At 47.7% G+C, this 23,355-nt stretch overlaps 1 protein-coding gene across 2 annotated transcripts in view; it reads right to left on the reverse strand.

Moving 5' to 3' along the window:
- Window positions 1-23,355, reverse strand: part of LOC138516786 (charged multivesicular body protein 3) — a 939,210-nt gene that overhangs the window by 55,211 nt on the left and 860,644 nt on the right. For both annotated transcript variants that reach the window (XM_069632183.1, XM_069632184.1), the window contains one exon: window positions 16,236-16,350. In XM_069632183.1, the coding sequence (XP_069488284.1) occupies window positions 16,236-16,350 (115 nt within the window). The remainder of the gene's footprint in view (window positions 1-16,235; window positions 16,351-23,355) is intronic.

Here is a 23,355-nt window from a genome sequence, read left to right on the forward strand (position 1 = left end):
ACTGGGGTTTCCCCCGTTATGAACCAGTCGTCCAGATAAGGGTACACCAGGATTGCCTCCCTGCGTAGGTGTGCAGCCGCCACTGCCAGTACCTTGGTGAATACCCTTGGTGCTAAAGCTATCCCGAAGGGCAGTACCTTGAATTGGTAGTGCCGACTGTCCACCTTGAAGCGCAAGTACCTTCTGTGCGCTGGGAACATGGAAATATGAAAATAGGCATCTTTCATATCCAAGGTTGCCATGTAATCCCCTTTTTAAGGAGGGGGATTACCTCTTGTAGCGTAGTCTTATGAAACTTTTGGGGCTTGACATACTTGTTGGCAGGCCGTAAATCCAATACTGGGCGCATTGTCAAATCTATTTTTTTTTTGGGCACAAGGAAGTAAGTTGAATAAATACCCTTGTTTACCTGGTGTCCCGGGACGAGTTCTATCGCGTCCTTTTCTAGCAGAATGGCGATCTCCTCGAGGAGAATCTTCTGATGTTCTAAAGAGTGTACTCTTTGTTGTGGAGGATGGTTCCGGGGACGCTGCAGTAGTTCTATACAGTACCCTGTGGATACTGTTGACAGCACCCATCTGTCTGATGTGATCCCTTCCCAAGCCTGGGTGAAGTTGGAAATGCGTCCCCCTACTGGGGTTGCGTGAGAAGAGACCCTGAACTGAGCGTCACTGCTTTGGTGGAGGCGTGCCGCCTCCTTTGCTGGTGCTGCCTCTGCCTTTACCACAACCTCTCCTATTACCCCTGCCGTAACCCTGGGTAGACTGTTGGCTGTTGTTCCACTGTGTACCCTGCCCCTGGGAATAGTTAGATCCTCTCTGGGAATTTTGGCCGCGTGGGCGACGAAAATTACTATTCCCTCTCTGGTTAGGGGGTTTATTGGTTAACTGGCCAAGGGACTTGAGTGTCTCGTATTCGTCCTTGGCATTCTTCAGTGCGTCCTTGACGCCTTACCAAACAGATCGGCTTCCACTGGTTTGTCCAACAATGATGCCTGGGTTTCTGCCTTAAAACCAGACTGCCGTAACCACACATGTCTCTTGATAACAGTGCCTTCTGCTATCAATCTGCCTGCGTTGTCCGCGGCGTCAAAGGTTGCTTTCAAAATGCAACCAGACACGGCTCTACCCTCTGCGGAAATCTGAGCTAACTGGCCCTTTAAAGGTTCCGGAGCAGAGGCTGAGTGCCGCGACTTCCCACTGATGGCAGTTGTAGCTGGCCAACAGGGTGGTGGAGTTTGCAATCCTTGCTTGATAGGCGGACGTTGAGACTACTTTCCTGCCGAAACCATATTGTTTTTTGCTCTCCTTGTCTGGAGGAGCTTCTGACGATGACAAGGGTGTTACAGCTCTCTTACGAGTGTTAGTGACAACTAGGGAGTCTGGCTTCAGATGTCCTCTTATATAGAGAGGGTCAGACTGGGCTGCCCTAAAAAGTTTTTCAACCCTGGGATTGATTGCTCTGGTGAGGTTCGGGTTCACCAGGGACGGGTCTATTCTTCGCTGAATGGACTTAAGGATAGGGATGGTCTGGGGAACAGGCCTACTTTCTCCCACTAACTCCCCGGTGAAGTCCCTCTCCTCCTGGACACTGTGGGTGTCAATATGGAAATGTTCTGCTGCACGTGCGAGAACCTCGTTTAGGAGGGGTTGGTTATCGAAAGGGGAGTCGGTAACCGGGGCTTCGTATTCTACCGGGGAATCTACTCTGTAGGTTTCAGGGTCTTCCTCTTCTTGGTGCTCATCATCCCCATAGTAGCCCGTCCCGGTTTGCTCTTCTACCATGCCAAATTCTTGGTCCTCACCAAAGGAAGCCTCTCCTTGATACAGTGAGTATGGTCGTGAGTATGGTTGTACCTCGAAGGGGTCTGTAGACCTCATCTGTGTCTCAAACCGGGGCTTCTTACTCAGGTGGATAGGATCATTAGAGCCTGAGGGTGTCGCCCCTTGTGGATCATACGAAAGGAAATGGTCTGGATTTTTATCGTAAAAGTCAATCAAAGAAGACATCCTTGACATGACCCTATCTATGTCTTCACTCGACCATTTTTTGGAACTGGGAATGACTCTCAGCAAGTCTCGGAGATTTATCTTGAGTAGATTTGCTGGTTTTAGACATATCAGCAGACCTGGTCTTGTCTGTCTGTTTAGGGGGAGTGGAGTGTTTCACAGGTGTGGAAGAGTGCAAAGGCTGCTTCTTCTGCTGTTTTCCCCCCTCCCCGTGAGTGGAAAAGTGTTTTCCCTGCCCTTTGTGGCTCCGGAGGTTTTCGATGCCTGGCGTCGAGGATCGGGGGGAGAGTCCCTGTCCTTCGAGCGTGGGGCCTCGCTGATCTTGTCTGTGGGCTCCGACTCCTGGAGCGCGGCCTGGAGGTGGAAGTCGTCTTCGTCCTCCGACGATCGACCTTCTGTTCGCTTAGGGAGCGAGGCACTCTTGGCAAGAGTGGATGATTGCCTGGAGTCATGCAGCGATCTCGATCGAGAACGCCCAGAGGACACCGAATCGGACCGTTCTGTTTGTGCCTCTTTCCAAGAAATCGACGTCGTCGAGTCTCGGTTGGACTTCGGGTGTTTAGTGTGTGTGGTGTGCGAATCGCTTGTGTCGCCGGGGGACTTCCCCATAGCCGCCCTGCCGGACGACCTTCCGAGGTCTGGGACCTGCGGTTGGCTGTCTTTCGACGGCGTAATGCCCTCGCCGTCCGAAAGTACGGCGTCGATGCCGCCGTTGAAGGCGCCCTCCGCTGCCATGGCCGCCTGCCTGGCGTGGTGGGCCCAATGCTTCGTCGAACGGTCCTTAAGTGTCTTAGGTTTAAACCTACTACACGCTCTGCAGTTCGCTTCAGGGTGGTCCCTCGGCAAGCAGAGATTGCACGTGGCGTGCCTGTCGACCCAAGGGTATTTGCGATTGCACTTGGGGTAGAATTGAAAAGGGGTACCCTCCATACGCACCTTGAGGCAGCAGGCTGTTAAGTGTAGGAAATGTATAAGGTGTACCTATATACCAAGAGTGTAGAGTATGTTCAACCCCCCACTCTCCCTACTTGCAGGGCCGAGGACAGAGGCCTTCCAAGGCCCGGGCCGAGGCCAGAGGCCTTCCGAGGCCCAAATCTGTCGTGCAGCAGCCGACGGTCGATTTCTTCTCCAGCCGGCGTCGAGTGTCAAAGTTCGAAGTTGGGATGGGGAAGGATGTAAATAAATTAATATTTTAGCAAAAGTATGGCTAAGGCCAGGGGACTCCGCAAAATGCTTCCGACCAGTATGGCGGAAAAAAACAATCTGAGGATCCTAGACGCGTGAGGGATCTTGGGTACAGTGGACGTCACACTAGGGATAGTATTACTGGCACGCCCTGTGTCGACGCCCATTTTCGAGTTTCGAAAAACAAACTAATACTCCGCAGCCTCCACTAGATGTCGGCCTATGCACAGCATGTGATCTAAGCAGATTCCACAAGCCTCAGAAATATATATATATTATATATATATATATATATATATATATAGGTTTGGGATAATACATAATATAAATGGATTGAGTGGAGGGTTGTGGGGGGTTTTAGATGTCCTAATTGACCTTTTAAATTTGATCAATTCTCCCGCGATCAATTGTCATTAGGTCAATTTGTATACATCTGCCAGATGGAATCAGACCATGCTGCAGAAGTAGAAGAACCCACCACCAAGATGTCGGTCTTGTCCCCATTCAGCTTCAGCCAATTCACACTCATCCAATTATCCACTGCCGACAGACACTCCCCTAGCCCAGGAGCCACAGACCCCTGGTCACGATCAAGACGGACCAGTATCTGCGTGTCAGCTGCATACGAATAACAAAGCCATGGGAACGGATGAGGCGAATAAGCTCCTGAATATAGATGTTGAAAAGCATAGGGGACAAGACCGACTCCTGAGGAACACAACAAAACAACATGCGAGAAGAGGAAAGAATGGGAGACAACAATAAAGATTGACTTCTATTCGCAAGGAACGAGACAAACCAGTGCAGGATGGTCCATGAGAGACCTGCGGCGAGATATCAGGACGGTGTGGTCGACAGTCTTATAAAATTAGGGCTCCCACCCTGCCCTGATCCACCACCACAGTGAGATCATTGACCACAGACACCTGGTCACTTTCGGTGGCTCGTCCTGGACGAAATCCCGACTGAAAAGCATTGAGAGAAAGTGATGATTCAAGAAAAGAAGAAAGTAAAAGGTGCTATTAAAGACTCAAATAGCTTCATAAAAAAAGGAAGGAGAGAAATAGGGGGAAAGTTAGCCAGCACTGCCGCATCCAGCAATGGTTTTTTAAGAAGAGAGATCACTGTAGCTTGCTTCAATTCTGTTGGCACAGTCCCCATTCGGCAGGAGGAGTTCACTGCCACAACAACCCAAGGGGTCATAGTTGGTAGTATCATTTTAAGAGTGGGCAGAGGAATAGGGTCAGACGGAGCCGCTGACTTGAGGCGTTCTGCTGCCTGTATGACTTCAGTAGCTGAAAAGTCAGCTAACAAATTACATTCCGTGCCAGCAACAGCCATAATATCATGGATTGGAGCTGTTGCTATAGGCTACATGCCTCCCAAGAGGTTATCATTGATAGTCACAATGTTGGTGTCAAAGAAATCCGACAGTGAATCAAACAAAGCCTGGGAATCAGGCACTGATGGAGAACACTGTGGCTGAAGAAAAGGAATTTGCCACTGAGAAGAGTCCCTTTAATTGAGGGTAGACTTCACCTTTCTAATAAAATAAGATTGTTTAGCTGTTAACACCTCCTGATGGTACGATCTAGCGAGGTGTCAAGAAGTACCCTTCTCAATGGAGCCATACTTACAGCGCCACTTACGCTGTGCCTGACTAACTTTCAGGAGGGATGCTCTCAAAGAGTCTGTGAACCAGGTCTCAGAAGGGCGTTTTCCTGGCCTGGACTAATGTAAGCGGATTAGCAACATCAGCTAAGATGCCAGAGAGTAACGAGAAATCCATGTTATCCACTGCCTTACACCAAGACACAATTTCAAAGGACAGCAGCTGAGAGTCAACTGTATGCCAATTGCATCTCCAGAAAGTGACTGAGGGCCCCTTAGGGCGCCCTATAGGCTCAGAATGTTAAAAGAAGGAACAAGTTACTTACCTGTAACTGTTGTTCTCCAGCATGGGTCTGGCATGGATTCACATACTCATGAATATTCCCCGTCGTCAGGCTTCGGAATCCTCGATAAAGAAAAATCAGTATCAGTTTCGTTTCTGATCTGTCTTTCGTAGTAGTAACCAATCACTGATCTCTGCGTCATACTGACCACAGCCAATGACTACCCTCTCCCTAAGCCCCGTCTCTGGCAGCCATCTTCAGATTTGGTAGCACGTGAAGTGGCAGTATGACCAAGTGAAGAGCCGCAGAGGGGTAGGCGGGAGGGTTCGCATGTGAATCCATGCCAGACCCATGCTGGAGAACAACAGTTACAGGTAAGTAACTTGTTCCTTCTCCAGCATGGGGTCTGGCATGGATTCACATGCTCATGAATATAAGAATACATAGAAGAACACACATTCACAACCACGGGAGGTGGCAAAAGGCTCAACATTAAGCATCTCTTACCTCCTCACCAGACTCACCTTAAGCGAACAGGTTGCGCAGCACTGCTTGGCCGACCCTGGACTCTCCTCCCTGGAATCCCGATCGACGCAGTAGAATCTCGTGAAGGTGTGCGTCGACCTCCACGTAGCAGCCCTGCAGATGTCCAGCAGGGGCACACCAAATAAGAACGCCGTAGTAGCAGCGATCGCTCTGGTCGAATGGGCTCTCGGACGGCCTGGCAGCGGTCGGTTAGCCAACCGGTGGCAGTGCATGATGCAGCCGGAGAGCCATCTGGAAATAAAAGACTTTGAGAGAGCCTTCCCTTGATTCACAGGTCCAAAGTTCACAAATAACTGTGATGTCCTCCGAAAAGTCTTTGTGCGGTCCACGTAGAACTTCAGCGCTCTAGCCACATCCAGCGAGTGCAAAGTCCTCTCGGCCGGCGACGAAGGAGACGGGAAGAAAACAGGTAATACCAGGGGCTCGTTAAGATGAAGTCCAACGGCACCTTGGGCATAAAGGAGGGGTGCTTCCTAAGCACCACCCTCGAGGCATGGAAAGTCAAGTACGGTGCTTTGCAGGATAGGGCCTGGATCTCTCCCACTCGTCGTGCGGAGGTAATGGCCACCAGGAATGCAGTCTTCCACGACACAAACTTCATCGGTGCGGAGTGCATCGGCTCGAATGGGGGCCCCATGAGCCTGGTCAGCACCACGTTAAGATCCCACGCCGGGGCTGAGGCCGGGGCCTTCACCGGCGGGAACGACCGGAACAGTCCTTTCATAAACTCTTTTACCAGTCGATGGGACCACAGGGACGTCCGTCCTGTGGTTCTGGTATATCTGGAGATAGCCGCCAGATGAATCTTAATGGAGGCATGGGGTAGCCCAGCCTTTGCTAGCGATAGCAGGTACGGCAGCACTTGAGGGGCCGTAATCCGTAGGGGGTTGATCTTCTGTGCTCGGCACCAGATAGAGAACCTCTTCCACTTATGACCGTAGCATTTGAGAGTCGAGGACGCCCTGGCCTTTGCAAGAACCTCTCTGCAATCGGCCGGTATATCGTAGCCTCCAAACTCTAGCGCTGCAGGAGCCAAGCCTGCAGGTTCAGCGACGCCAGGTCGTGGTGGAAGATGGCGCCTCCTTCTCTGGAGAGAAGGTCCGCGTCCGCCGACAGCTTGATTGGAGGGGACGTTGACGAGTCCAGAAGGTCCGGGAACCAGACCTGCCTCGGCCACGCCGGTGCGACGAGGATCATCCTGCACCGGGACCTCTTGAGCTGGTTGATGAGTCGAAGCAGCAACGGCAACAGAGGGAACGCATACAGGTATAGACCATCCCAGGAGAACGAGAACGCATTGCCCATGCTTCTCGGCTGGGGAAACCTGCTGGCGAACCTCTTGCACTTCGAGTTCGTCGCTGTTGCGAACAGGTCGTTTTGAGGTTTGCCCCATTGTCGGAAGAGTTGATCCACCTGATCCTGGCGCAGTTTCCACTCGTGACAAGCGCGCAGCTCCCTGCTGAGCGAGTCGGTGATGGTGTTTCTTTCTCCTGCCAGGTGGAAGGGAACCAGGAACATCCCCTGGGCGACCGCCCAGTGCCACAGATCCTGTGCCTCCTTGGATAGGGCTGGGGATCTGGTGCCTCCCTACTTCCGTATGTAAAACATTGTCACGGTGTTGTCCGTGAAGATCCGCACCACCTTGCCCTTGAGCGACGGGAGGAACGATTTGAGAGTACAGAACACGGCTCGGAGTTCGAGGACGTTGATGTGCAGGAGCCTCTCCTCCGGGAGCCAGAGGCCTCTTGCGTGGAGATCTCCGGTGTGGGCGCCCCAGCCTTCCAGGGAGGCGTCCGTCGTCACCGTCTCCTGGTACGCCGGCGTCTGAAAGTCCTTGCCCGCCGTGAGGTGCGCTCGAACGCCCCACCAGAGAATCGCCCACCGGAACACCTCGTTGAGGGGGACCCTGTCTTCGAAGGTGCCCGTCGCCTGCATCCAACGGGCATCGAGAAATTCTTGAAGAGGGCGCATCCGTAGTCTGCAGAGGTGCACCAGGTAGATGCAAGAGGACATCATCCACAGGAGGGACTTGATGGACCTCACCCTGGCCACGTCCGTGGCTAGCAGACGCTGCACTTTGCCTAGAATGGTCTTCGTCCGTTCTTCCAACTGTGCCGCCAGGCGCCTCACTGTATCGAGCTTCGCTCCCAGAAACAGGGCCACCTGCGACTGTGAGTAGCTGGACGGTCCTCGCAGTGTGTTCGACGGCGAGTTCCCTCGTCCTTGAGCGGATGAGCCAGTCGTCCAGGTAGGGGTAGACGTGAATCCCCTGCAGGTGCAGCCGCGCCGCCACAGGTACTAGGCACTTGGTAAAGACCCTGGGAGCCGACTTCAATCCGAACGGCAGTGCTCTGAATTGGTAGTGGCGTCCCTGGACGACGAACCTGAGGAACTTTCGGTGACTTGAGGATGGGAACGTGGAAGTAAGCATCCTCCAGGTCCAACGACGATAGAAAATCGCTTTCCTCCAGCTGTCCCAGCACGTGCTGGAGGGTGACCATCCTGAACTTTTGTGACCTGATGTATTTGTTCAAATGACGAAGGTCCAGGATGGGGCGCCAGCCGCCCGTCTTCTTCCTGACGAGGAAGTACCTTGAGTACACCCCGGAGCCTCTTCGGGACAAGCTTGATGGCGCCTTTCCTGAGCATCGCCCGTACTTCCAACAACAGTTGCGGGACGTGATTTTCCTTCCTGGCCACAGGAAGAACGTGAGGGCACTTCTTCAGGAATTCGATAGAGTGTCCTCTTGCCAGGGTATCCAGCACCCAACGGTCGGTGGAGATGGACTTCCACACGCCGATGAACTTCGTCAGCCGGCCTCCCACCGGGGTGCTTCGGTGGGGGCCCGAGGCCACGGCCGGTTCAGTCCTGCTTGGAGGTGGTGGCCTTGCCGCCCTAGCCACCTTGCCGACGGCGGCGAGGTGCTCCCTGCTTTCCGCGACCCCTGTAGGCCTCCTGAGACGAGGAGCGTGCCGCCTGGCGGTAGGACAATGAGCCACCGCTGGATCCCTTGGAGGCACCCTGCCTGCCTCCGGAGCTCCGAAAGGGCCGTCGTTGCTGAAGGGCTCCTAGTGCGCGGGCCGTCTCCGTGTCCGTCTTTATGGCTTGAAGGGATTCGTCCACCGCCTTCCCGAACAAGTTGCTGCCGTCGAACGGCATGTCCAACACCCTGGTCTGGACGTCCTGACGGAAGTCGGTCGCCCGGAGCCAACCCCGTCGTCGTAGGCAAACACCGTTGCCCAGCTGGCGGAACCCGCTATCGGCAATATCGGTTGCCACCGTTATGGCGTGGTCCGACGCCACCTCACCTTCTTGAAGTATTTCCAGGGCCTCGGACCTCTTGTCGTCCGGTAGGAAGTCCAATATGGGGGCCATCTTAAACCAGAGCTCCCTGTCATAACGGGCCACGATCACCAGGGCGTTGGCCGCTTTGATCGACGTCGCCGCCGACAAAATGACCCGCCGCCCCATGGCGTCCAACTTCTTTCCCTCGCCGTCCGGCGGGGAATTCGACGTCGAGGCTCCTGACCCCGTCGCTTTCTTCTTCGCCACCACCGAGACGACCAAGTGTGGCGTTGGCTGGGCCCTGAGGCACAGGGGAGCGGTTTCGGGGACCCGGTACTTCTTCTCGTACCGGTCCCGTTTGGCTGGTGCCGTGGAGGGGTTCTTGAGAACCGACAGGCCCTCCTCCCAGATGTCATTGATTAAAGGCACCGCAATGACAGTGTTCCTCTTGGCCTCCCGGCGCTGATAGAGGAAACCTTCCTTTTTCTGCTCCTCCGGGCAGAGCTGGAACAATTCGGACGCCCTGGCGATCATGGCGTGGAATGAGCCAATCTCGTCGGGCGGCGAGGCCCGTGCGATGGGAGACGGGAGACCCGTTCCGTCGTAGTCGCCCTCAGAACCCGTCGTCGAGCCCATCGCACCGTCTTCTCCCGACTCGTGGGAGGATGAGGAGGGAACTGTAAGCCTTACGGGGGCGAGTCGAGGAGAGGGTTGGGTCCTCTGTCGTTTGTTCTGAGGACTTCCCGACAGGCCAGGTCGCAGGTCCTCTGGCCTGGGCCGTGGTAATCTCGTCCTTATCTCAGAGCATAAGGACTGGATCGCAGACAAAATGGCCGCCGAGCTATCCTGAGGCCTAGGTTCCGGCTGCACCGGAAGGGAAGGCTGCTCTTCCTCGCCATCGTCTTCTTCCTCGGTTATCTCCCGAGGATCTTCCTTACGGGATCGAACCTTCTCGAATTGGACTTCGAGATTCCTCACGGCCTCGGTCAGTTCCTCCTCCGAGGCTGACTCCGAGCTCGAGGAGGCTACCGTGCCCCCCCTCGCTTCTTCCATCATGGTGGCCATGACAAAGGGCTGAAAACAGGATTCCCTCCTTGGCGGCCGGGAAACTCTAGTCCCGGAGGCAGTCTCCGCTGGCGGGGTCTCTGCCGGCTTGGCCAGAGTCGCCGCGATCGCCTCGATAGAGGCCTTTGCCTGCTGGGTAGGGGCCTTCACCACCTTAGGTGCGTCCCGGGCCTTCTCCTTAGGTGGAGGGGAGGGGCGATGCCTCGCTCCCCCTCTTCCGAGATCAGACGGGGCTTCTCCCGAAGCTTACCCGGGGTCTCGGACTTCCTCTTCCCCGAACCGGAGCGCTGGCTTGTGGTTGACGGTGCCGGGGAAGGCGCGCCCTGCCTGGCGACCGAAGAGCCTGACCTTTCGGCGTTCCCGGAGCCAGTGGACTCGCGGCGCTTGGCCTGGTGTTGGGCCCCCGTCGCCGGGGCGCCCGCACAGGACTTAGAAGCCCGCTCGGACCCTTTCTTCTTCTTCTCACCCGTTGAGCCCTTCGCCAACCAGCTGGCGAGACGGGATCGACGGTCCCTCATGGTCCGCTCCGACAAGTTCTTGCAGAACGGGCAGTCCCCCTCTACATGAGTCTTGTCCCCATGAAGACAGTAGAGGCATCGCGAATGTTCGTCCTCCTTAAACACATTCTGCAGCCCGCATCCAGGGCAGCTGCGAAACAGCTTGGGTCCGGGTGACGAACTCACGTCCTGGGCCATCTCGAAGTAGGCCGCAAATCTTCTGGAATCCTCCAAAAGGTTGATCCGACGAAATCTTCACCCTTGAGGGGCGTAGGAAAATCCCGCAACAGGTACCCGTTAACAGGAGTAGAAACGGTGGAGCTTGAGGCTCGATTAACCGAAAAATGTGAAAATTCACCTGAAAAAGCGCAAAAACACAGCAAAAGCTCGAGAGCCAAGCACGAGGACTCCCAACACTTGAACGTGCGGTAAAAAAATCTGAAGATGGCTGCCAGAGGCGGGGCTTAGGGAGATGGCAGTCATTGGCTGTGTTCAGTATGACGCAGAGATCAGTGATTGGTTACTACTACGAAAGACAGATCAGAAACGAAACTGATACTGATTTTTCTTTACCGAGGATTCCCAGCCTGACGACGGGGAATATTCATGAGCATGTGAATCCATGCCAGACCCCATGCTGGAGAAATAAGTCTATGGTCAGACCACAGTACATGTTTCACTTGCAAGGCCGCTATGAAATCCAAGAAAGAATATAAAAAGCACCAAGCAAAAAAATGCCACGAAAAGGAAGCTGATAAAGTAAAACGTATCAGCAACGCTTCCATATGCAGTTTGTGAGTCCGGGGAATCGTATAAATGTGGACAAGTGGACTTAAACATCACTGGAACCCCTGCCTTCCCCGGATGGGCAGAGGCCCAGTCAAGATGAACAATACTATATTGATCCCGGAGGACATGGCAAAATATCGGAGAGGAAGCCTTCTGTTAGGGAGAATTCTCCTCTTATGGCTAATTTCCCTTACCTATAGAGTCCCCCAGCAGCTTTGGTGGATTTGAAGGGTTTGATTTTTTCTCCTGCTAAAAGTGAGACTCTTTTTACCACTCTTAGGCACTTTTTGCTATGTGTGTTCTAGGCTATTTTTGTGTTTAATGTCTATGGGGTTTTTCTCACCCTCATAGGAACCATCTTTATACACGTGTTACACAGGACCCTCAGTGCAGTGACACAGGGGTGTCATGGTGACCCCCAAACACAGACTCCATACCCTGGGACTGACTACTGTCTCCCAGGTGATGTAAAGTCTCCATTGACTTTACTAGTCAATTTTTATGAACTAAACCAGTACAACCCATCTTACTATGGAGCTACTGGGAAGGGTTAATAGGTTTTTCCCTGGTGTTCATTTTCGAGAGGATACCGCACAGTCCCTCTCAAAAGTTTCTGGCTGGTGGCAGTGGTTACTACCGTAAATATTCGACAGTGAATATTTCCCTATGGGATTTTCCCATTGTTCGAGGCTACGACATACCGCCAGTGTAATTTAATATTAACTTTACTGCGGTAGGTTTTATTTGCCAGAACTTTAATCTAACTTCTTTCTTGTGTCTTTCTCTAAACTCCTAACCCAGGTCGGGGGTCCTTTGTTCGTCCTTTTGGCGGGCTTCTGCCAAGATGCCCTCCTTTCGGCGCCACTGAGTCTGGGGTGGGTCCATTATGTGGGAGGGGGAGTAGGACCCATGTCGCCCTCTGTCCCGATAGGCTGGAGGGTCTCCCGCCAAGATGACCACTCCACTGTGTGAGTGACAGCTAGGCTGTATGAATGGGGATCTTTTTGCATGAAAGCATGGTCTCGAGGACTGGAAGAGCAAGACGTCGCCACTGGAACTAAGAAGCCGAAGAGGAGAGAAGCCAAAGACACCTGCAACAACTGAACCACCGGTGAAGCCTTGCTGCAGCATCTCACCACTTATCTTCATCTGTAAGAGCCTGCTTCCCTTGAGCTGGTGGGGCCAACCAGTTTGCCAATCGCCTTTCTGGACCTGCCTTGGTCGAATCGTCAGTACCCTGTACTCGGAAACCGGATAGCCAAGCACCCGGACAGCGATTTAAAGGAGCATACCTTTTATTCGCCGGGCAGCACCGCGGCTGGTTTCATCCCTGGGTAGTGCAGTAACTCGAACCTTCCTCCACGATGAGAGCCTCTCCTTCGGCTGGATACCCCGAACTGCAGGAACTACCAGGAACAACTGCCACCGCAGGAGCCACTACTTCATATTAAGGTATATTGTTCCGCCAGGCCGCCCTTTTTGAGTGGTAGTGCTAAAGGTGTTTTAAATCCTTTACCTACCTGTTGGGTTGGCCGCCCCCATCTTCTAAGCATGGTCTTTCAACTTCTGCATCCATCTTTTCAAAATCGTTAACCAAAGACTTAACTGCAGCTACAAGAACATTTTGCTCCTGGGCCCTTTGCCCTGTACCACTGAATTTGGCAAAGGCCTATTGACTGTCTAAATTTGTTAGAACTGCCTTTTCTAGATTGCTTCTCAACCAGAACTGTGTTGGTGCACCTACTTCTTATAACCACCTTTTCCTTCCCACTTTTTAAACTTGTGAAGTGCCATTTTGCTCGGTTTTCATTTGAGTATTCGCTATGCTAAAGCACTGCCTTGCCTAAACTTGATCACAAACTTATGGGAAGTGTTGCTAGGGTGTGTAAGATGATATTTCTGTATAACTTGTGTTTTCCCTCCCTTGTGAGAAATTGCTAGAGTGACATTTGTGTTTGGTTTTCACTGTGCCATTTTGCTCAGTTTTCACTCTTGCTCAAACTTGTCTACAATTTAACTAGGGAGTTGTGTATACTTTTCCTGACTGATTTTATCTTGCTTTATTAACTGTGATTAATGTGTTGAACTAGAAGTGTGTAAAATAAATATATATATTCATTTTAATACAAAGCCATGGTCAGTGTTTCATTGTGCCATAAGTGCTGTAGCCCTATTGTGTAAACCCTGAATACTGTTCATCTCCCTCTTGAGAGATGTCTGACTGCTTAGCCACAGCTACCAACTAAATCTTTGTGGAACAGAACGATACCAAAGGGGATTTATTGCTCATACCTGTAGTGTTAATCTTCTGTAGTGCTCCCTAAGGGAACCGCACAGGATTCTGCCTAACACCTACATCAACCAGGTCTCAGTTACAAAGTCCAGGTCAGGCTGCATTTCAAATAGCACCTCTTACAATAACCGAGCATGGGCCACCATAGATTGTGCGTTAATAAGTAAAGCCACCAAATGATTTGCATCTATGGTTTTAGTTATTGCATTTAACCCAGGAGTTAGCATACCTGTTGGTAAAATCAGACCAGCCGGCGCAGACCAAGTAAAACCTCATGAGAATACATCCTGCAACACAAAGCTTCCCCTCTGAACCCGGACGGGCCCAGACAGGCTAAACTTTGGCACAACTTCGGCACGAAGGGCACGCACCTGCTGCGCTGTCTATGTAAAGCCTTTATAGCAGCCATTGGATATAACCGGAGCCAATCCGCTCCTTCCACTGACAGGCAGTGAGGACAGACTGCCCCTGGTGATGCAATTAAAATGAAATCAAATGCAAGTGTCAATAGAACATAAAGGAAAGAAAAAATGAAAGCACACAGCCATACCTTCTACGATGACCAGCATGTCTGGGGAAAAAACGAATGGCTGTTGGTTTCATAAGTATCCATTAGGGAGAACCACGCTGGATGTGTGTGCCCCTGTGCATGTGCAGATGATTTTTACTTTTAAGACTGTGGCTTCGCATCATGCATGAGATTAACTCCAACAAGTTTGGTGATAAGGGGACAGGACGTGGGAGTATAAAAAGAAAATTAAACTCTTACAGAAGCAAACGACTGTATTTGGAGTATTTAAATGTCCTTTTTACAGCATCTTTCTAGTCAATTACCTTTATCTATATACGTAATAATGCAGAAAGCGTCTTTGTGCAGCATTTAAGTACGTGGGGAGAAATTATGAGCACACCTGTAAAGAGTGCTTTCAAGTTTTTACATGTACTTATAACAAATGTCCTTTTCTGTACTAAGTCAGCCTGGCTTCCTCTAGTGAGAGTCAGCCAGCCGGAAAAAGCGAGGTGTCATTGGAAATAAAATGTTTTCTTTCAAGATCTGAAAAGGAGAAACTTTATTCAAGGACAGGGTGTGAACAGCAGGAGTTGTGTGTTCTGGAGCCGCTACCAGATCTGTAACATCCCTTGAAAGTTCTCCCAAGCTCTCCAGTCCTTTCCCAATGGACGCCCATCAACTCCGAGCACACTGGAATGCTGCAACAATTTCATGGGCAGACTAGGTCTCAAGTGAAGCACTTCTCTTAGCCTGCATTTCGCAGGTTGGAATCCATGTAGGGCCAATTCAGGCCTTCATCCATCCAAGGCTGACAAATAGTGTATAGTTAAATTGGGTAATATCAATACCCTTCACTGCAGCACTTAAAAGCAGAAGGAATCTCTGATGAAGCACCATAATGTCTTGTCTTTATAGCTTATTTCTATCAGATTGAATAGCAGTTTATATAAATTGAAGTGAAGTCAAGTTGCCATTCATTTAAATTCCAGAACGATGAAGGAGCATTTGCTCCATGTACGTTCTTTGATTGCTGTACTCTTAACATGGGTGGAAGATGTTATTGCAATAGCCCTTCCCCATCTGTAGTTGCTTGTCAGGATGGATCACTGTCACAATTCTGCCTGGGTTGTCATGGAAAGGTGATCAATCCTTCTGCCTAGAACTTCATTCAATGACATTTTTTCTCCATTCAAGATGTTTTAATCTACTGATGACAATGTAGAGAAGATGCCGTCTCCTGCCTGTGCTCCCTTTATATGGGTAAGGCTCGAATATTTCTCTGTTCCCATCTACTCATTTCTTCTTCTATTCTACCCATGTTCTATGCCTAGGCAGGATTCGGAATGGGAATGCAGGGCTTTGTTGTAAATGTCCCAAAATACCTCCCTTCGTATCTCCCGCTCTTCTTGCCTAGTCTCTCATCAGGATCTGGAATGCAACTACAGATTTTCGGTGTGAACGTCCTCATTTGTCTGTGCTATTAAGAGATGATTGAATGCAGTGGAAAGAGATATACAGCACATACATAAATAAAAACAAGCAGTTTATTGCTAGCACCGTTTTTGAAAAGCAATAAAATGCTGCATATCTTGGTAAGCAAACTGTTGGGTTCATATTTCAAGTATTGAGCACCCCAGATCAAGGCAACCGAATTTGACTATGATGAAAAAAGTGTTGTGTATAGTTAAACTTTTTGCAAACATTTAAAAGTGATCCAAACTTTGAATGCAAGCTAAAGTCATCATGAGCTCTGTAGTTCATTTGTTTTAATACTAATCTGCAGTTTTTAATGTGCGTTTAATAAATGCCTGAAATATTAAGCGATTTATACTTTTACTAGCCAACTGAACCAGTTTGTTAATCCCCAGTGTATCTGCCACATTGCACAGAGGTTTCGAATTCCTCCTCAGGAAAGGATCCTCATACATCACCACAGCACAAAAAAGCCAGCCCAACACTGAGAAGGTGTGATGTGGGTGTGGTGCCCAGTAGAAAATGCCACATAGAGTGCTATGAAAAGCAAGCCAGTTTTATTGTCAAAGAGAAAACCTGGATTACTACTTTAACACTATTAAAGCATGGGACGCTCCAAATAATTCATACTGTATAACCTATGGTCAAATAACACTGCGTTCACTTAAGAGAAAGGAGACATGTACCTGCTGTGATATCAAACAGTATTTTGTCGATTTCCATCTCTGCTTCCTCTTCCATGTCCTCTTGGTCATCCATGCTTTCAAAGGTATCTTCCAGCATTTCTTCAATAATACCAGCCTAGCAAAAGGAAGTAGCGAGAATACATATTAAACGCATGTTCTACCAATTCTATTAATTTGGGATATTAGCTTGTACCATTTTTTAGCTCCGTTATGTAAGGCAACTCATAAGTCGGTAACAACACATTGTGAGAAAATGTCCCAGTGGCATCAGAGCCTGCCCTCCATTAGGCTGTTTGCAGATTTGTGAGCCGATTGTAATATTTCGACTGCATCTACAATTAAAATAACTAGCAAAATGTACACAACACGAATTACCTGGATGCAAGATAAAAGCAGGGATAAAAATTCAGTGCCTATCTATATACGCACATATATATTTTTTGTGTGTTTATTGGTTAATTATAACCTTTTACACATTAAAAAAACACAGTAAAAGAATACAGAAAATAATAAGAGCAATTAGTAAAAACTTGCGTTTTAAAGCCAAAGTACAGAGTGCTCGCCTAATTACTAAAAAGCACCTAAAGTTTATAAAATGGCAAAGTCATACTAGTCTCTTAATTTCCTTCAATAGATAAAATATTGTAAAATTCATAACCACATTTTCCCCCGAAAACAAGTAAGACCAAAACTGGTCTGTGCAAAAAAAATTAATGTCAGCCCTGGTGCATATATGCCTTTTCATATAGTCAATGAGTTCCCCTGTAATGTCAATTGTAGCTCTAAGTTTCTGCCGTTTGCTGTTATGGCCATAATTTTGGTTTTCTGTAGGTTAATTAGACCATGTTCTAAGGCATTTCTTTCAAGGGCCTTAAGGCTATGCTGTAATCCTATCACTGTCTGGTCAAAAATAACAATGTCATCAGCATACGGTAGCCAGGCAATTAAGCATTGCGAAACGCGAGGTGGATTATTGCCGAAATTTTATAATGACCTACCTAATTTGGCCAAGTATACATTAAACAGGACCGTCGCTAACATACAGCCCTGTTATAGGCCATAATTAACATCCAACTCTTTACTAAGTTCACCTTCCAAATTAATTTTGATACAGACCTTGTTGTTACTCGTGTAAAGTGCTCTTTCAAAATATAAAATGTGCATATGCAAGTCCGCTTCTTTTCAGTTTTTTCCATAAATAAAATATGATAAAAATCAATAAAACATATGTATAAGGTCTTGTTGAGTTAATAAAGTATCCCAAATAAAATACATTCAAATCCAGAGATTCGTTACTGTATTAAAACCCTTTCTAAAACCGGATTGTTGTGCCCAGAGAATGTTTTCATCCCCAATCCACTGATTAATAGAACCAAAAAGAAAATAACAGAAAATCTTGGCGGCTCCATGATAGAGGACTACGACCTGTGGTAACAATGTTTAAAGAAAATGATATACACAACATTGACCCATAGCATCACATTTGTGTTATACAGGCCATTTGGGATACCATCCAGTCCCGGGGCTATGGATGGCTTGAAAATGATATACACAACATTGACCCATAGCATCACATTTGTGTTATACAGGCCATTTGGGATACCATCCAGTCCCGGGGCTATGGATGGCTTGAACTCCAATATAATAATTTCCAGATCTTTCAACTTAAAATGTAAAAGGACTCCACTCTATTAGTGCTCGATACTTCTCAAAAATAGAGAAACCAGTGTTTTACCATTTTCCAAAAATTCAATTAAGTAGGTGGAAAAGGGGGGTGAATTTATTTGGAAGGATACCCATATCTCACAAACCGAAGATGTTAGAATAATTAAAAATTACATTTTAAAATCGTCATTATAAAGTACGTTTACGTGCCTAATTGCTTGCTCCCAACGTTAGTTCAAGATATGGTTATGACTAAAAAAAATGAATCCTCTTTTCACATCTGATAGTGGAGTCATAATATATAATTACAATTTAATATTACAGTAATTGTAAACAGAATAACATTTTTAGTGTGCCGGATGGACGCCCTGCCCACAACTTAGCTAATTGGTGCCCATGTATGGGAAACTGAGAATTAACGAAAACTCACAAAGTTAATGTCAGCGAGTGTGCAACCCAAACTTGCATGCGTGTGAGGGCACACGTCATTGCAAGTGGGCGCATTTCTTGCTATTTTTAAAAATTTGATGATTAATATTTTGGAGCTGCATTGGTCTGTTCCCAAAAACAGTATTTTTTATTTCTTACTTCATTGCAATTACTGTTGCTGACTCTTTGGTTTAAATTATCTTTCTATCTTTAAGAAGTTTATTTATACAAGTATAAAATGCACTTTAATTCTTATCCATAAAATCAATTCAAAATGCAAATTGAAAATGTAAATGGTGTGTTGACACCACACACTGCCGTAACAATTGTAGGTGATGGAGCATGCCTATTTCTGGGCGCTATCTTACGTTATGCATGGCAGTCAAAATCTAGGTGGACAGGTACATAAACTAGTAGTTGATCATGCCATTGAAAACTTTTTGGGCACTTTGAAACAATTTTCTTGATGTATAAACACCTTACAAAAGTACAATATAATATCCCATGACAGTGATGTTAACAACTATTCGAGTGCCGATGCATATTTTGATGACATGTCCCAAACCCCATACTTATGGTGGTCTATTCAAGTTAACAACAGCTTGACAGGTTTTCTAATTCATTTTTGAAGTTTATCGTAATGGTGAACTAACGCAAAATTCTGTAACTAAGGTAACCCTGTACAACGGTTACATTTTACGCAAAATATTTCCAGCAGCCATGTTGATGCTTATTTGCCATATGAAACTGGTGGTGTTTCTAATAGCAATACATTTCCGACTCAGTTCAGTGTTATCACACACTGCTCTCAGGAATCATCTCTTTTCATTTCCACACCCAATCCATCTCGCGAACGTTGTGCTATATACACCAATGCCACGAGGCAAAAGCAAATTCGGACCGTGGCAAAAAACTATGCTCCGTGCAACCCTGAGGTTCACCGCTCTGGAGTGGCTTTCTCAACAAAAGAATTCAAATATTCATAAAGCAGTGTCCGCTACATACCAAAAAAACAAGCCTGAGGTGCATAGGGCGGCGGCAAAGAAATATCAACAAGAAAAGTTAAAGCGCACAGGGCGGGCGGTAACAAGTTATGAGCAAAATGATCCTGGTAAACGAGTCAAAAGGCGGACAGTTCTGTGGAAAGATAAAGCTTACTCAGGCTTAGCATGTGACCCCAATATGAGTTATGAAAATGACAACACTGTAGCTCTCGGTGCTATGTGCCACAATGTAATTACTGCAGCACTCTCAAGTGGAGGGAAGACGCTCCAGGCATGCGCAGTAGTGCTGGTAAAGTGCAGATTCCCCCTTTTCAGTCTTTACCTGAGCCTCTTTACAGTTTGCTAATGAAAAATCGCCCAAAGATACTCATTTTATGGACGGTATTCAGAAATAGAACGGTTGTTTTCAAATGACGAAGATTGTTTTATGCCAATGTTCAAGGTTCAAGGTCAGGTACACTTCTGAGTCGGAGGTCTTCTACCTGTTCCACATCAAGAACCTCAATTCTTGCAAATTTATTTCATTAGAGGACGAAAGGGAGGCACGCTTAAGGTGCAGCAATTTTCCTAGTGTTAAACAATTTTTCAAACAATTGCAGTGTATTTTGCACGATAAATATATAAGGGACCTGAAAACCACCTTAGACAAGGTGACTGTAAACTGCACATTTTTAGTCGTCATTCATGCTGACAGAAAACCTGTCAATGGTCATAGTGGTCCCTTTAATGTCCCAACAGCGAATGAAGTGGCTACAGTGATGATAGGGCAGCAGTTTAAAGAGCAAAATATTGTTTTGCAGATAAATGATAACACGCTTCGGCGTTATCAGCAAACGTAACTCCAGAACCAAAATGCCACTCAAAAAGACAGTCTCTACAGCTTCCTTTTATTCATCTTGGCCATGGTCGGGCAAGATGAGATTAACCACTTGCTGTACTTCCGTTGTCTCTTAAGTCAGTTGTTGGTTGACATGTATGCCAAAATAGAGTGTGACTGGATGAACTTCATTAAAAATAACCAGGCACAAATCAGGACAGAGAGTTATGTGGGAAGGCAAGACGCTGATGCTAATCAACTGGTTCAGATGGTGGTACTACCATCTTCCTGCACAGGGGGACCCCATTACATGCACAAAAAACCCAGGACTACATGACATATATCCAACACTATGGCCGTCCTGTCCTTTTTATAACATTCACCTCTAACCGGTGTGTGGAAAGCAATCATAGATGCACTGCTGCATGGCCAAAGGATCCATGATCGCCACAAGCTAATAGCCGGGATCTTCCATTTACAAGTAAGAAAATGAAGGCTCTTATAAATAAGGGAAAATTGTTTGGCGATGTTTCGATGCTTCATGTGCTCTGTGGAGTGGCAGAAGCAGGGTCTGCCTCACGTACACATTTTACTATAGCTACAACAATGCATTTCCCCGACAAGATCAAGGTTATCTGTGCTGAAATTCCTGACCCTAATAAAGACCATCTCCTTTATGACATCGTAAAGTCCAACATGATACACGGCCCTTGCGGAAGAGTAAACCACAATTCGCCATGCATGAAAGAAGGCAGTTGTAGCAAGAGGTACACACAACCTCTCCTCAAGGATACTCACACAGAGATGACGGATACCCACAGTATCGAAGAAGGTCACCAGTGGACGGTGGCTTCATCATTGATATAAACGGTATGCAGTTAGACAACCGCTGGGTAGTATCTTATAATCCTGTGCTTTTATGTACTTTTAATGCACATATTAACGTTGAGTACTGCAACTTCATTAAATCTATAAAATACATTCGCAAGTACGTGAACAAGGGAAGAGACCAAGAATGTTTTGCCGTTCAGAATGACAAAGATGAAGTAAAGCTTCATGAAAGTGTTCGATACCTTAGCATTTCCGAGGTGGTGTGGCAAATCTTGAGTGTTTTCTATTCATGAGAGATACCCAACTATTTTACACCTCGCCACCCACCTGAAAAATGGTCAACAGGTGCATTTTAACTAATAACTTGGTCAACAACTCACCTAAAAAGAAACAACACTCCGCGCTTTCTTCAAACTTTGAAAAACTGAGCTTTGCAAAGGCTCTCCTGTATTCTGCAGTCCCTTCTTATTTTGTGTGGAAAAACAACTCGGAGAGATGTCAAAAAGTTGGCCTAGCGTAAAGAAGGATCATGCATTCGGAAGGGTATAGACTATACACCCTAATGACAGAATGTTATCACCTCTGCCTGCTTCTACATGAAGTGCGTGGTCCAACGTCCTTCCCGGATCTGAAAACTGTCAACTGTGTCCTCCATCCCACTTACCAGTCAGCATGTCAGGCGTTCGGCTTGCTATGGGATGACAAACAATGGGATACTACCTTAGAGGATGCTGCTCCATTTGATTCTCCTCAAATTGCGGGAGCGCTTTGTAGTAATGTTGGTGTTTTGTCAACAGTTTTGGGGCAGACATCACACAGCAGATAGCAAGAGAGTTGTAAGACAATGCGATGGACATGGTGTATAACAGGTGCCTGTTAATGATCGAAGAGGTGCCATTAGTTTTAGGAGGGCAAGGGTTATCACAGTATAGTCTGATGTATCCGTCAAGGTCTGGAGGAGATTTGGGTAACAGACTGATATGAACTCTTACAAGAGCTCTTGACTAAAAGGTTACTTGAAAGATGAGCAGCTGGCTGTCTATAAAAACAGGTCCTTAAGAGCATCGCCACAGGATCTGGTCAAGTGTTTTTCGTAGATGCTCCTCTCTCATTAACCTGCTATTAGCAAAAGTAAGGAGTGGGATAGCCTTAGCTGTTGCATTATCTGGCATTGCTGCAACGTTGTTGAAAGTTGTTAAGACGCCTCATGCTGCCTTTAAGCTGCCTCTAACTTATTACACAGAAAGTCCTCTCTGCATTATCTCAAAACCAAGCAACATGGCCATGATTCATTTTTTGGGACAAGAGTACTATGGCGCATAAGGGAAATTGAGGTTTTAAGCAGAAGCCTTAAAAGGGATCAGGGTAACCAAGGGGTGATGGGAGGCGTCACCGAGCTAGTAGGTGGGGACTCGGCAGACTTTGCCTGTAGTGCCTAGAGGAACGCAAGCTGATGAAGGCGAGGCATGCATTAAATCATCCTATCTTTGCCAGCTATACAGAAAATGTTGCTCAAGTAGAACATGAGGGTTCATTTGCGAAATTATGTGTCTGGAAGGTCAGTTCTCTGAACTGCATCTTAAAATTGGTATTGGAGAGTATCCTGTATTTTAGGGAATAATAGTCATCCCGTCCAACCTAGGCACAGTCATGAATTCATGACTTTACATCCAAAATGTACCCAAACATAAAAAACGTAATGGAGAAATCTACAGAATGGTTATGTGAGCGTGCCACTTTAACACCAAAGAACAACATAGCTGCCGTAATCAATAAGATATTTACTCATTTTATCGAAGGAGTCCAAATGGAGTATGAATCTGGTTCAAAGTGATGACGCAGTCCACTACCCCGTTGAGTTCTTTAACACTTTAAATCCTCCTGGTCTTCCCGAATACAAAACTTCTTCTCAAATTGGGAGCACCTGTGATATTATTGCGGAACCTCAACCCACCAAAGCTCTGTAATGGCACCAGACTGCGAGTGAAAACTGTCCACAGAAACGTGATTGAGGCTACGGTGCCAACTGGTTCTGGCCAGGGGAAGTCCGTGTTTATACCACGAATCTTATACCTTCAGAATATCAGTTTGAATTTTTAAAAAAAACTAAACTTCCCCTTTAAGTTTTGTTTCGCCATTAACGTCAACAAATCTCAGGGGCAGACTTTAAAAGGTAGCAGGGATTGACCTAAGGGAAGACTGCAAACCCGACTGTTCCGCGCACTGGTCACCCTCTGAACTCAGACCCAGGCTCCTGCATGTCCAGTTGCCCTTGCACTGCCTCCGGGCTCCCCAGCACTTTAGGGTCTGTATCTGCAACACCACAGTCCCTTCTCTCTGCACTTATGAGCCACCCGCTAGTTAACTGCACTTC

Source organism: Ambystoma mexicanum, chromosome 6q (genome assembly GCF_040938575.1).
Source record: "Ambystoma mexicanum isolate Mex_15411 chromosome 6q, UKY_AmexF1_1, whole genome shotgun sequence".
In the NCBI taxonomy this organism is placed as follows: Eukaryota; Metazoa; Chordata; class Amphibia; order Caudata; family Ambystomatidae; genus Ambystoma; species Ambystoma mexicanum.